The sequence below is a fragment of the Pelodiscus sinensis genome, chromosome 1, assembly GCF_049634645.1.
Source record: "Pelodiscus sinensis isolate JC-2024 chromosome 1, ASM4963464v1, whole genome shotgun sequence".
Lineage (NCBI taxonomy): Eukaryota > Metazoa > Chordata > Testudines > Trionychidae > Pelodiscus > Pelodiscus sinensis.
In genome coordinates, this window is record NC_134711.1 from 135,302,117 (window position 1) to 135,315,440 (window position 13,324).

General features: G+C 44.0%; 1 protein-coding gene across 1 annotated transcript; it reads left to right on the top strand.

Annotated features, from left to right (window-relative positions):
* The first annotated feature begins 87 nt into the window (after positions 1–87).
* Positions 88–12,494, top strand: GABARAPL1 (GABA type A receptor associated protein like 1). Its single transcript, XM_006112529.4, has 4 exons — positions 88–439; positions 4,451–4,529; positions 6,003–6,121; positions 10,083–12,494. The coding sequence occupies exons 1-4, from the start codon at positions 350–352 to the stop codon at positions 10,146–10,148; spliced, it is 354 nt and encodes a 117-aa protein (XP_006112591.1). The 5' UTR covers positions 88–349; the 3' UTR covers positions 10,149–12,494.
* The last annotated feature ends 830 nt before the right edge of the window (positions 12,495–13,324 follow it).

The window sequence follows — 13,324 nt, forward strand, 5'->3', positions numbered from 1 at the left end:
GTGTTTGCACATATATCTTCGTGTATTTCATTAACAACCGTGTGCAAATGCGATTTAATTAATGTACAGTCTCTCCCTATTCTACAGGTGAAATGGTGCAGCCTAGAATGATGGAAGCTTCTCCCTGTGACATCACAATGCTGAATTTGCTACATCGTTGTTTGTGTTCCATGATCAGCTGTATTTCTGTAACCTGGGAAATTGACAGAAGAATTCAAAGCAGCACCGAAAACTCTCAGCTTACCCCAGAATTTGCTTGAAGCCTATATCTTTGATATCAAAGGCTTTAGAAGACACTTTAAATCAACAATCTCAAAAGGAAAAACTTGAGACACCAAAAAAACCCAGCATGAAGTTCCAGTACAAAGAAGATCATCCTTTTGAATACAGAAAAAAAGAAGGGGAGAAAATCAGAAAGAAATATCCAGACAGGGTCCCTGTGAGTGGAATATATTATTTTTCTTAGTATAGTGTATTGATTGCTGCCACCTTCTGTTCTTGATTTGCAGCTGATTATATTTTGCAAACAATTTGTGTAGCCTTGGTTTTATCAAATATTCTGTGGCTTATATTTTAAGGGTGAGGGATTTTTAAAGGATTTGGGGGTTGTTATTACTATATGTCCTGATCAGCTTTTAATCTGCTGTTTCCTGATCTGTGTTTATAGAACTATATCTGTTTGAGCTATGTTTATATACAAAGAATGATGCTATTTTAATATGTAAATGAGTGGTGGGGTCTATCTTGCTGCTCTCTCCACCCCCATAATCTGCAGCAATTTAGCAGGGAAAAATGCTGTTCATCTTTCTTATGACAGTCTCTGTGCATGTTGTGGGGAAGTGAGGAAAGTTAACCATTTTCTTTGCAAAAATGGTGGAAAATAGTATGTGAATTAATCATATAACCTTCATGGGGAAAACTGGAGGGCCTCTATGATGCCACCAGAGATCTTCCTTTCCTTTTAGTAGTTTTGTTTTGTCTTTTCAATACAACTGTGCTCTATCCTTGTCCTTGCATGTATGAGAAGATTTATAGCAATCACTCAGTCTTTTGACATCTCATTTAATCTCTTTGTGGGAAAAAAAAATCACGTAGAAAACAAGGTCACGTTCTCTCAGCCTAGCTGTGCTTCCTCATTCTGAGGTCCCTTTAGAGTGTTTTTGGAAAACTTCTACCTTTATTATAGTAATTAGAAAAGGGAAATGGCGAACTAAATTGATTTCTGTGGTTTCTTTTATTCGGTATATTCCAAATGTTCTTTCTTTTCATCCCCATTGGAGATGTCTGTCCTAGATTCAGGGGCTTCCTTCCAAAATAGTCTGTAATCCCCTATGGACACAAGGGGAACGAAAAACCTTGCCACACATTTTTGCCGCAATTCAGCACCATTTTCTTCTTTACTAGAGAGGCCCCATGATTGAACTTGCAAGCATTTTTGCAGGTTAGAATTGAGGTAGTGCCTAGGCATGTTGAGCACAGGACCAGAGTGGTAGGTGGGGATTGTTGCTAGTCAGAAATGAGATTCAGCGCCTTAGGCCTGGGATAATAAAGGGTGCCGCAGGTCAGAAGTGAGGTCAGGATTTGTGCTGCAGTCTGCGAATTAGAGTAGCAGGTTGTTCTGTGGGTAATGATGGATATGCATTGCAAGGGCTATGCGGAGGCCAGAACAGGAATAGCAAAGAGTGAGGCAGGTCAGGATTGAGATGCATTGGCAGATCTGGGCGGGGGTGGGAGGTGGGGAGGGGAAACTAAAACAGCGTGATATGCTGCAGGTTAAGGTGAAGAAGAAACTCTGTGTACAGAGGCCCAGACGGGAACAGCAGGAGGAAGTCCATTCAGCCACAGTGGAAAATACCTTCCTCAGAACCATTAGAAGAGGGCTACGTCTACACTGGCATGATTTTCCGGAAATGCTTAAAATGGAACAGTTTTCCGTTATAAGTATTTCCGGAAAAAGAGCATCTACACTGGCAGGATGCTTTTCCGGAAAAGCCCTTTTTGCGGAAAAGTGTCCGTGGCCAATGTAGACGCGGTTTTCCGGAAAAAAGCCCCGATTGCCATTTTCGCGATCGGGGCTTTTTTGTGGAAAAGACTACTAGGCTGTCTACACTGGCCCTTTTCCGGAACAGTTTTCTGGAAAAAGGACTTTTGCCCGAGCGGGAGCAGCATAGTTTTTCCGGAAAAGCAGCAGACTTCTTACAGTAGATCGTCAGTGCTTTTCCCAAAATTCAAGGGGCCAGTGTAGACAGCTGGCAGCTTATTCCGGAAAAGCAGCTGATTTTCCGGAATAAGTGGTCCAGTGTAGACACAGCCGAGCTGTATAGGAGATAATAGGAATTATCTGGCAAGCTTTTTTCAGTTATTTCTGTGACTTACTTTGCAGTGCACCCAGCAGATCTAAGCATTGTAATTGAGATGAGAGTGTTGGCACCCTCCCACACTACAGCAAACACCACCCATGACAATCAGGAGTTAATCTGCATTTGCCCTTTGGTTTTTCCTTTACTAAATGCCTCTCTCTCTCTCTTTCTGCAAACAGATTGTCAGGCCTTTGGGATCAGAATCCAGGGTGGGGGATGGACATAAAGTTCTAGTGACAGTTTGGATGGAGTATGGCTATTTTGAGAAGGTTTCAGGTTCTTAAGAATGGACACCTGGACAACTTAATTATTCAGACAAACCGAGTATCTATTCAAGCCAGTCAACCAAACATCCCCATACCATTTCTATCTCTTTAGAAGTGGTAGTTTCTGTTGGATGCCAGTGCTTTCTAGGGGGTGGTAATCCCAGTACCATCCCTTCTTCCTCCCCAGGCCCATACTTATTGTGACCTCGCCTTTCTTCCCTATCATGGGAAAAATCTTACTGGAATTCAATCTTTTATATAAAAAGGTGGCTTCATTGCTGCTTTCACTAAGTACTTCTTGTCAGTATCTTGGGAAATTGGAGGACAGAATGACTGTGGGGCTGTACTTTTCCTTCCCTCTTCTAGTCTTTTCCCCAATTTGCCCCCAACCCAGGCATACACTACACAGTTACATCCAGCAATACCATGACGTGCCCCAAGTGGTTAAGGTAATGGACTGCTAAGATACCATTCTTCATCTGATGATATAAGAATCCCAAACTATTCCTCATTAACAACATCCTCCCCACATCAACATGTTTACAACATCCTTTATACACACACATATATGCACACACCAAACTATCTCAAATCCATAAATCCATTCCACTCTCTACACACACATGCAGTGTCTTGGGAGAGTAAAATTTCCAAACTTATAGAGCTACTAGGATGCACATTTTGAAAACCATCCTGTAATTTCATGTACTAATATTTAGTTCAGAGCTGCTGGGATCTGCAACTCCCATTGACGTCAGCTGGAGCTGTGAGTACTTAGAACCTCGGCAATTCAGGCTCCAGGTGCTTCACTTCAGATACACAAAAATACAGGCCATTTTTGAAAATTTGGGTATAGGTATTTCTTGCCCTAAATTGCTCAGGTCAAGCACGGAAAATTCTGCCTCTCATTCTAGGAAAATGGCTTTGGGTGAATAATAGGCCATGGACTTCAAGATGCGACCAATTACTGCTCGTCATGTTCAAAATGAAAACTGCAAAAGCTTGCCTCCATGTTTTTTTCCCCCACAGAGAAATCATATCGTCCCAATGTAATTTGTTTCCAACTTTTGAATGGTTTCCCAGGCTCAGCAAAAAATGCCTAATTGCTTAACTTTTCATGGAAGCTGCTCAAACCATCATCTCTCTCTCTCTCTGCTATTTAAGTACTTGTTCATTTTGGGTTACATATTTGTCCAGTTCTACTTGCAAGTATTGCTTCCATAACTCTAAACCTCTTTGCCTATATAACTTTGTCTGCTTCTCTTTATATTCTATTACACAACATATACAGGTAATTAGACTGTGGAACTCATTACCACAAAATATTATGATGGCCAAGACCTTAGTAGATTTAAAAAGTGTTTTAGACATGTGGATAAATATAAGGAATGTAAATCTTCATGCTACCTCTATTTATATATCTATCGCTAACCACTCAGTAATTGGGTCAGGAAGAGATTTCCCATGTGGACTGACAATTCTGGAATGGGGTTCCTCTGAAGCATTACTAATGGCTACTGTTCGAGATTGTAACTATTTGGACTGATGTGATTTTGCAGTTCCTGTGGTCCAACCTTACAACTGTACTTTACTCTTTGATACTTACTATTCCAGTCAGGAGCTCTCCACAAGGTACCACTACTGCCCCACTCTGCTGTCCTGTATCTCCCTTGCTTTTTGAGTATTGTTCCCTAGCAGAGCTTGAGAGAATTTCCATGGGCCTGTGAGAACTGTCACTTTTAAGGGACCAGTTGTTATTTTTCCAGTGATACTTTTTGGTCTGCTTACTTTGGTGAGTCTCATGTCTTATTTCTCCTCTTGCAGGTTATTGTAGAGAAGGCACCCAAAGCCAGAGTACCTGACCTGGATAAGAGGAAGTACCTTGTGCCTTCTGACCTCACAGGTAACAACCTCCAGTGAGGAAGTTCCCAGGAATTCTTTGCACTGATATCATCATCATAAGAATGTCCTTTGCTGAGGGAATAAGAGACACAAGTAGGCAGCGTGTCTAGAGATTGGAACAGGGAAATGGAACTCCTGGATTCTAATCTCAGTTCTGCTTTGGACTTGCCATCTGACCTTGAACAAGCCACATAATCTCACTTTATCTTAATTTCCCCTGTGTACTTATTGAACAAACCTATCTCACTCGGGGGCGGGGGGTTGTGGAATTTAATTAGTGTTTGTAAAGTACTTGGAGCTATTCTGATGAATGGCACTGTCTATTACACTGTATTCTAACAATCTTGGTATTGCATATGTGTCACCACTGCCTTTTATTACCATAACAATGATTTAGCAGTGCATCAGCTAACACCCAGTGATGCTTATGGCCAGTGATCTTTGGAGCAGGAGGATGGGAATTTGCTAAATGTTCCTACCATGAAATTCTGACCAGCCATGGAATGTAGCACAGTGAATGTCATGAAGTGCCATTCCAAATAATGATGAGTTTATCACTGTATGATTAAGTCTGAATCTATTTGGGAATGTGAAAAATATACATATAGTAATGATAGGAAATATATTTTTCCTGTGGTAAATGGTTAACTACAGAACTCGCTCCCATGGACTAGGGATCAGGCAAATATTTAGGACTGAGTATGTTTTGTGAGAATATCATCTGCAGTGACAATCACTGAAGTAAAATTTACCAGGAGCTTCAGGATTTAAAGTTTTGGCTGATTATATGTTGGTTAGAAATCCCTGTGTCCCTCCCTTCACTAAAGCGCTGAAGGCTAAAATGAAGTGTAGGTTCCTGTCAGAGATTGAATATGAGACTAGAGTATCTGATGGTCTGAATCAGTATGGTAGAAAATGAAATACTGGTCCAGTCAGGACATGGGCCACCTTAGGGAGGCTAGGGATGGGACAGTGGACAGGATGGTAGGTAGGGTTAGGGTTAACATCCTTTTTCCTAATCTTTACATAGCGCTTGGGCCCAGATCAATTTCAGTTTCACGGTAAGAAGAGGTCACGTTATCAAATCCCAGTTTTCAACCCATTTATATTTTGGTGAGGAGGGTCAGAATTCCAGCCTGGATCCACATTTTATTGCAGACCTTTGTGTTTTTAATAGGCTGAACCAAAATCCCAAACTCAAACGATATAGCTCTGAACTTTGTACTAGAGGGCCAGGGATTTGTGGGACAGGACTGAGGGGTAACAACTGGAATAGCAAGGAGCTGCAGGACCGCACTGAGGAGAGCTGATAGAGTAGGGTTTTAGTGCCAGAAGAGCAGGAGATACACACAAACCTCTGCAAACACAACTGAACATTGTGTATCAATCGTTCTCTGGGTTTTTTTAATCTTTGATCCCTGTATCAAACTCATCCATCTTCTATTATTTCTCTTCCCTTTGTATCGCTCTTCAGTTGGCCAGTTCTACTTCTTAATCCGAAAGAGGATCCACCTGAGGCCAGAGGATGCCCTATTTTTCTTTGTCAATAACACCATCCCTCCCACTAGCGCTACTATGGGTCAGCTGTATGAGGTAAGCACAACCCATCTGCTTGTTATATTGCTGTAGTAGTGGCCTAAACAACTCATACTCTAGAATAATTTTACATATTGGACCCCTGACTCAGCGCTGCACCACTGTTTCTTAGAATTATAAAAGATTAGGATTGGAAGAAACCTCAGGAGGTCATCGAGTCCAGCCCCCTGCCCAAAGCAGAACTAAATCATCCCAGCCAGGGCTTTGTCTGATAATTCCTACTTCACATTAGCTCCTCTTTGTTGGAACTCTCCACTCTTGTTTGAATTCCATCAGCCCACTTGGAATGTTGCATTATCAGGTTAGACCAAGGGGCTTGGGGTGTTTGTCCAAGGAAACAGGAACTTTATTTGTTTGTTTATATTAATAAATTATTTATTTTCCTTTGCTAATGTAAGAGTGTTAGATTAGACATCAAAGAGTTTCCCTGGCAGGTTCCCATTTTTGTGCTACAGTGCAGTTTCCCCACAGTTCTTCCAGGACAGGTTCTGAGAGGGAATGTCAGTCTGATGATTAGAGTACAGGACTGCGAATTGGGCCTACGCTGATCTATTCAGTGATGTGTTGCTAGCATTTTAATAAATAACTGTCATATACATGCTGGCTGTATCTACACTGGCCACTTATTCTGGAAAATCAGCCGCTTTTCCGGAATAACCTGCCAGATGTCTACACTGGCCCCTTGAATTTCTGGAAAAGCACTGACGATCTAATATAAAATCATCAGTGCTTTTCCGGAAAAACGATGCTGTTCCCATTCGGGCAAAAGTTCTTTTCTGGAAAACTGTTCCGGAAAAGGGCCAGTGTAGACAGCACAGTAGTCTTTTCCGCAAAAAAGCCCCGATCGCGAAAATGACGATCGGGGCTTTTTTGCGGAAAAGTGCATCTACATTGGCATGGACGCTTTTCTGGAAAAAGCGCTTTTCCGGAAAAGCATCCTGCCAATGTAGATGCGTTTTTTCTGGAAATACTTATAACGGAAAACTGTTCCATTTTAAGCATTTCCGGAAAATTGTGCCAATGTAGACGTAGCCATTTGGTTTTGACCTGTGCTACTCACTCCTATTTCCCAGTGAATGTGTTTCTTTATAGCTCAGATGAGAGATGAATGACTGGAAAATCTGTACATTTGCTTTTCTGTTTAAACAAACACATTTTCTCTTAGACAGGGAGAGAAACCACACCAGTTTGCAAACAAACAAAATGAGTGCACTTGCTGGAAAATACACTGTGATTATTGATAACAGAGGGCAGGGACCTTTGGAAAAACTTTTATGAACCCAAAGGTCATTATCTCTGGCAGGGCTGCTTTACAGCATTCCAAGATGGTAGGACTCCAAAGCAGGAAAATCTTTTCAATCCTCCCTTCACTTTAACAGTGGCATTTTAAAAAGTGACTACTTCAAACTGCCCTTAGTGTGATCATTATCCATCAGCAATGCTGGATAGATTTTTTGTTTTGTTTTGTTTAATGAAGGTGTTAGAAGATTAAGACACCAAAGCTAATTTTCAAAGTGGAAACTTAAGAGGAAGCTTGATCTAGTTGACAGAGCTGTGCACAGGGGATGGAGAGAGCTGGGGTCTGTCCCCTCCTCAGCTGCAGGCTTTGTGTGTGAATTTAGAATCCTAGGGCTGGAGACCTCAGGAGTCATTGAGTCCAACCCCCTACCCAAAACAGGAGCTCAACTAAATTATTCCAGCCAGGATTTTGTCCAGCTAGGACTTAAAAACCTCTAGGGATGGAGATTCCACCATCTCCATAGGGAACCCATTCCAGTGCTTCACCACCCTCCTAGGGATAGTTTTTTTTTTCCCCTACTATCCAACCCAGACCTCCCCCACTGCAAATGGAGACCATTGCTCCTCGTTCTATCATCTGTCACTAGTGAGAACAGCCTCTCTCCATCCTCTTTGGAACTCTCCTTCAGGTAGTTGAAGGCTGCTATCAAATCCTCCCTCACTCTTCTCTTCTTCAAATAAGCCCAAATCCCTCAGCCTACTTCATAAGTCATGTGCTCTAGCCCCCTAATTATTTTTGATGCTCTCTGCTGAACTTTCTCCAATGTATCCACATCCTTTCTATAGTTGGTGGCCCAGAATTGGATGCAATACTCCAGATGTGGCCTGACCAGTGCCAACTAAAGGGAAATAATCATTTGTCTAGATCAGCTGGCAATTTCTCCCAATGCACCTTAATATGCTGTTAGCCTTCTTGGCTACAAGGGCACATTGTTGACTCTCATCCAGCTTCTCATCTCCTACAGCTTCACTGTAATCCCCATGTCCTTTTCTGCTGAACTACTGCTTAGCCAGTCAGTCCCCAGCCTGTAACAGTGCTTGGGATTCTTCTGTCCCAGATGCAGGGCTCTGCACTTGTCCTTGTTGAACCTCATCAGATTTCTTTTGGGCCAATCCTCCAACTTGTATAGGTCTCTTTGAACCCTATCCTTGCCTTCCAACGTATCTACATCTCCTCCAGGCTTAGTGTCATCTGTAAACTTGCTGAGGGTGCAATCCATCTCCTCCCCCAGGCCATTAACAAAGATGTTGAACAAAACCAGCCCTAGTACTAATCCTTGGGGCACTCCACTTGTTACCAATCTCCAGCCAGACATTGAGCTGTTAATCACTACCCATTGGACCCAACAATCTAGCCAGCTTTCTATCCACCTCCCAGTCCATTTATCCAGTGGAAGGCAACAAAAATGATGAAGAGACTGGAGCACATGACCTATGAGGAGAGGCTGAGGGATTTGAGATGATTTAGTCTTCAGAAGAGAAGAGTGAGGGAGGATTTGATAGCAGCCTTTAGCTACCTGAAGGTGGGTTCGAAAGAGGATGGAGAGAGGCTGTTCTCAGTGGTGACGGATGGCAGAACAAGGAGCAATGGTCTCAAGTTGTGGTGGGAGAGGTCTACTTTGGATATTAGGAAAAATTATTTCACTAGGAGAGTGGTGAAACATTGGAATGGTCTCCCTAGGGAGGTGATGGAGTCTCTATTCCTAGAGCAGTGGTCACCAACCAGTAGATCGGGATCTACTGGTAGATCTTGGAGCCTCTGACAGGTGATCCTGTCTGGTTTGGCTGGGAGGCTATCAAGGGCCAGCACTTCAGCTTCCCCATCCCACACTGCCCTGCTGCTCTTGTCTAGAGCCGCCTCCTGGGATCATCCTGCTCGTTGTGCAGGGTGGGGGAGACAGAGGCAGGGGGCACTGATGTCTCTCTGTCCTCCTCTCCTGTACCCCAGCTTCACCGAGTGAGGAGGGCAGGGCCTTGGTGAAGGGATGGGGCAGGGACAGGGTGTTGGAGAAGGGGAGGGGCATGAGTATTTGGGTTTGAGGTAGATCCTGGACTGGCTTAAATTCAAAAAGTGATCTTGTGCTTAAAAAGTTTGGAGACCACTTCCCTAGAGGTTTTTAAGTCCCAGCCTGAGAGAGCCCTGGCCGGCTTGATTTAGTTGGGATTGATCCTGCTTTGGGCAGGGGGCTGGACTCGATGGCCTTCTGAGGTCTCTTCCAGTCCTAGGATTCCATGGCTGGTTTTGGCCCTGGTGCATGAGCCCTGTGACCCTATGTCAGTTGGACTAGTCTCTGAAGCTCACCGCAGTGAGGTTTGTTTGGTTTGGTTTCAGTTTTGGTATAGACATCATACTCCCACATTCCTCCAACTCCCTTCTCACAGACACGTAAATGGAAGCACCCATTTCTATTATTTCACAGTCATTTGGGGCAAAACCATTTCTCTGTGTGGACCAGAAACATCCACAAAGAAAGTCTGCTGCTTTGTGCTCAGCCACGTTCTTTGTGGAGGAAGGAAATAAGGTCCTGGGGGAGGAGTGAAAGACAGTGACAGAGAAATGTGCTCTCCTTTTGCTCTTATAAGGCCAGTGTTTGGGATGGTCCCAGATGATGTTTGTGTCTCACCCTCTCTTACTTTCTCCCCCCACCCTTCCCGCCAGGATAACCACGAGGAGGACTATTTTCTCTATGTGGCCTACAGCGATGAGAGCGTCTATGGCAAGTGAGGCTGGTCAGCAGGTGCATAGGCCAAATGGACTGAGAGGAATGGTGGGAGGGGGGATCCACGGCGGAGAGGAGGAGGACTGAAGCGATAACTGGAAGGGAACCACATGCCTAGTGCCCTCATTTTCACACACATGGTGATTTCTTATTACTCTTCATGTTACTTTTTCTGTGGGGTGGGGGGAGGAGGGAGGAAACGTGGCTTAGTGGAGTGAAGGGGCTGAGCTGTGTGACTGGGAGGTCCATGGTATGGCGTTGGGTTAGCTGGAACAGCCCTGCTAAGCAAGCCAGACTCACAGCTTCCAGGTTCCCTTTGCGGAGGGAGGGAAGGACTGCTGGGGACCCTGTGCGCACATTCTCTGGATGTGGGAGTGACTGTGTTCTGTGGTCCCTCGCATGTTGATTTTCATCATCTAGCTTGGGCATTCAAGTATGACATGTGCTTTGGTGAGCTGTGTCCCATTTGAGGTTCCCTATGCTGGACATCCTCAACCTCGCCCATGCATAGTTCCCCTACTGCTCTGTTAACCTTTCCTTCACCAAGGTTTAGGGATTACCCAGGCTGAGATGAGGAAGGTGAGGGGTTTTTTTTGTTTGTTTGTTTTTAATAACTGCATTTGTGGGCTGGACCAAACACCAAGACTGGCTCCCCCTGCTCTTTTCATTGCAGCCTCACCTAATACGTAAGCCCTTTACTTTCATTCTTCCCCTCCAGGTCTTATGTATAGATCTTGTGTGGCCCCCAAGAGCAGAGTATTTCATAGCCATGCACACATTTGGTCCTAGGCTTCTGATGTTAGGCAATTATGCTACACTGTGAACAAGCAGTGAATCTATATTTTGGGGAGGGTTTGCCTGAACATCATCAGGAGAGACTTTTCAATTTTTTTATTTTATTTTATTTTTGAGTCAGTGTTGCCCTTACAAAGGTGGCAGAGAAATCTCATCCCATTCAGGCCAGATGCTGAGAGACCAAAGCAGTGCTTTTTGAATGGCACAAACAACTGATGTCTCTAGAACTGCCATCAGTCTAATCCGGGGGGTAGGAGTTGAATTTTGGGGAAGTTCTATGTTGGGATTTGAGCAATAATTAAATAGTTGAATATAATTACTGTAAACATTCTTCTATTATTGGGGGTTGGAGGCAGAGATCTAGATGTAGGAAGCAAACAAGAAGGATGGGAAGAATAGATGGACTGTAGATGAAGGGGAAAATATGACAAACATGTTTTAATTTCATAAGATGATTTTACCCAAACTCATATTTTCCTAGGAGGATGAGAATGGGGGCTGAAAAAATAGGTTAGCACTTCACTGAAGCAGACAAATAAGCTGCTACCCTCTGGCGAGGTGTTGGAAATTTGTCATGATTTCCCTTTCTAACTTTTTGAATGGTTGTTCCACTAAAATGTGTAGAAATAGAAGAGCATGTTGTGGATCAAGACTGAGGGGCATACGCAGAATGGTGTTGGAAACCAAGGGTTGGAATAGCAGGAGGCTGCAAGGCAGGGCTGAGGGGCACTGGCAGGGCTGTGTGGGGAGCCCAGGGCAGGAAAAGAGGGGCAGGGTCGTGGCAGGAGGTACTGCAGTGAGGACTGAGATGTTTTGCTTTAGAAAGGGGAACGAGAGGTGAAAGCTATAGATAAGTGTTCCCTATTTGCAATCTGAGTTCAGGTTTGCTCTTCTGTCACACTCCTCATAAGGGATTGCCCTCTGGGATAATCTCTCACACAAAATATCATTAAAGATCCCTTTCGGTGTTTACTAGGTTGTCATGACATAATTCTCCCTGAGCCTTCTTCCCTCCTCTCCTCTCTGCTTACTGGGGTATTTCTTTCTCGTTTGGATGGAAATCCATATTGGTCTCTCATTTCACAAGCTCTGAATGTTCTGAAGGTTAGAAAATCCCTTTGGGTGAAGATTGGCTGCAGCTGGGGGTGGCATTTGCACTTCTCTCCCCTAGTCTTGTGCTTGCTCACACACTTATCTCCACTTGTGTGTTCTCTCACTCACACATACTTTCGCTTGTGCATGTCTTGGGGACACAGCTGCAACCCCGGGTGTTTGATTTTTGTGTCCATACCTCCCCCTAGCACTGCAATGCTTATGGGAATAATTCTGGCCATTTGTTACATGTGGGGGTTTATGTTAGGTTAGTTTGTTTAGATTATTTTAACTGGATTGCGGCATTTACCTCCATTTTTGCTCTAGTCCAATATTGTAAAAGGCGATGATGATGATGATTTTTTTTTCTGTCAGGAATTCTAACCAGCTGAAGGTTCTTGTAAAATAAAGTTCATATTGTATGGGCTAAATCTGTTAATCAATAAAGACACGTTTGCAAATCAGTGGCTTGCTGGGGCTGGATAGTTTGACATGTGGCTGGCAATAATGCTTTTCTTTCTCACTGATAATGGCACTACCTCCCAGTGAACAGGATAAATCAGAGCTGCTCACTACTTCCCTTTTTTATAACACACCAGAGTCCTCCGCACATGTGTACATTCTGTGGGTGAGTGTCCATCCCACCTCCTATGGATTCTCTTATTGATCTGTCTCCTCTCCCATCTGTGCTCTATGGCATAGGCATGAATCATTGAAGGACCAAAGCTGTGTGAGGACCTTGAGTGGTATGGGCTGGGCCATGCCCTACTACTTGAAGTGTAGGAAGCAAGTCAAACAGCAATAAGCAGGGAGGAGACCGCTCTCCAAATCCAGCACAGACTGGGACTTGTGGCAGGCCTAGGCTATGTCTCCATTGGGAAGGTTTGACAGCAAAAGTAATGCGGACAGGCACCAAAAGTGAAAACTGGTCAAATCAGTTTTTCTGCCTCCCATTGTTTCATGGTCACATTGCTAGAACTCTGTCCATAGAGCAAAGCAGGGTGGGTGAACATCCCACAGAGCAGTGTGGTGGAAAGGCAGAACTGATCCCTACGCCTCTTGGGTTTCCCTTCTCTCCATGCTGAGGAATGTCAAAGCAGCACAGCAGTCTCTCCAGCCCTCCCCCTGCAGCAGCAGACTTCCTGCCACTAGGGATGTAATAGTGTAGTTGATTAACCGATAAGCAAAAGCTTATAGGTTAATGCTATAGACTACGCGCATTTCCCTCTCCCCCTCTCCCTATCAGTAATTTTTTTAGCAGATTGGCCAGCAGCTTGGCTCAATCCTGGCTTGC

What these genes read in the sequence shown, in the direction of transcription:
- GABARAPL1 (XM_006112529.4), top strand. Translation starts at nt 350, where the DNA reads ATGAAGTTCCAGTACAAAGAAGATCATCCTTTTGAATACAGAAAAAAA. An exon ending in TGTGCCTTCTGACCTCACAG is followed by an intron (nt 4,530 to 6,002) that starts GTAACAACCTCC and finishes ATCGCTCTTCAG; the next exon opens with TTGGCCAGTTCTACTTCTTA. An exon ending in CTATGGGTCAGCTGTATGAG is followed by an intron (nt 6,122 to 10,082) that starts GTAAGCACAACC and finishes CCTTCCCGCCAG; the next exon opens with GATAACCACGAGGAGGACTA.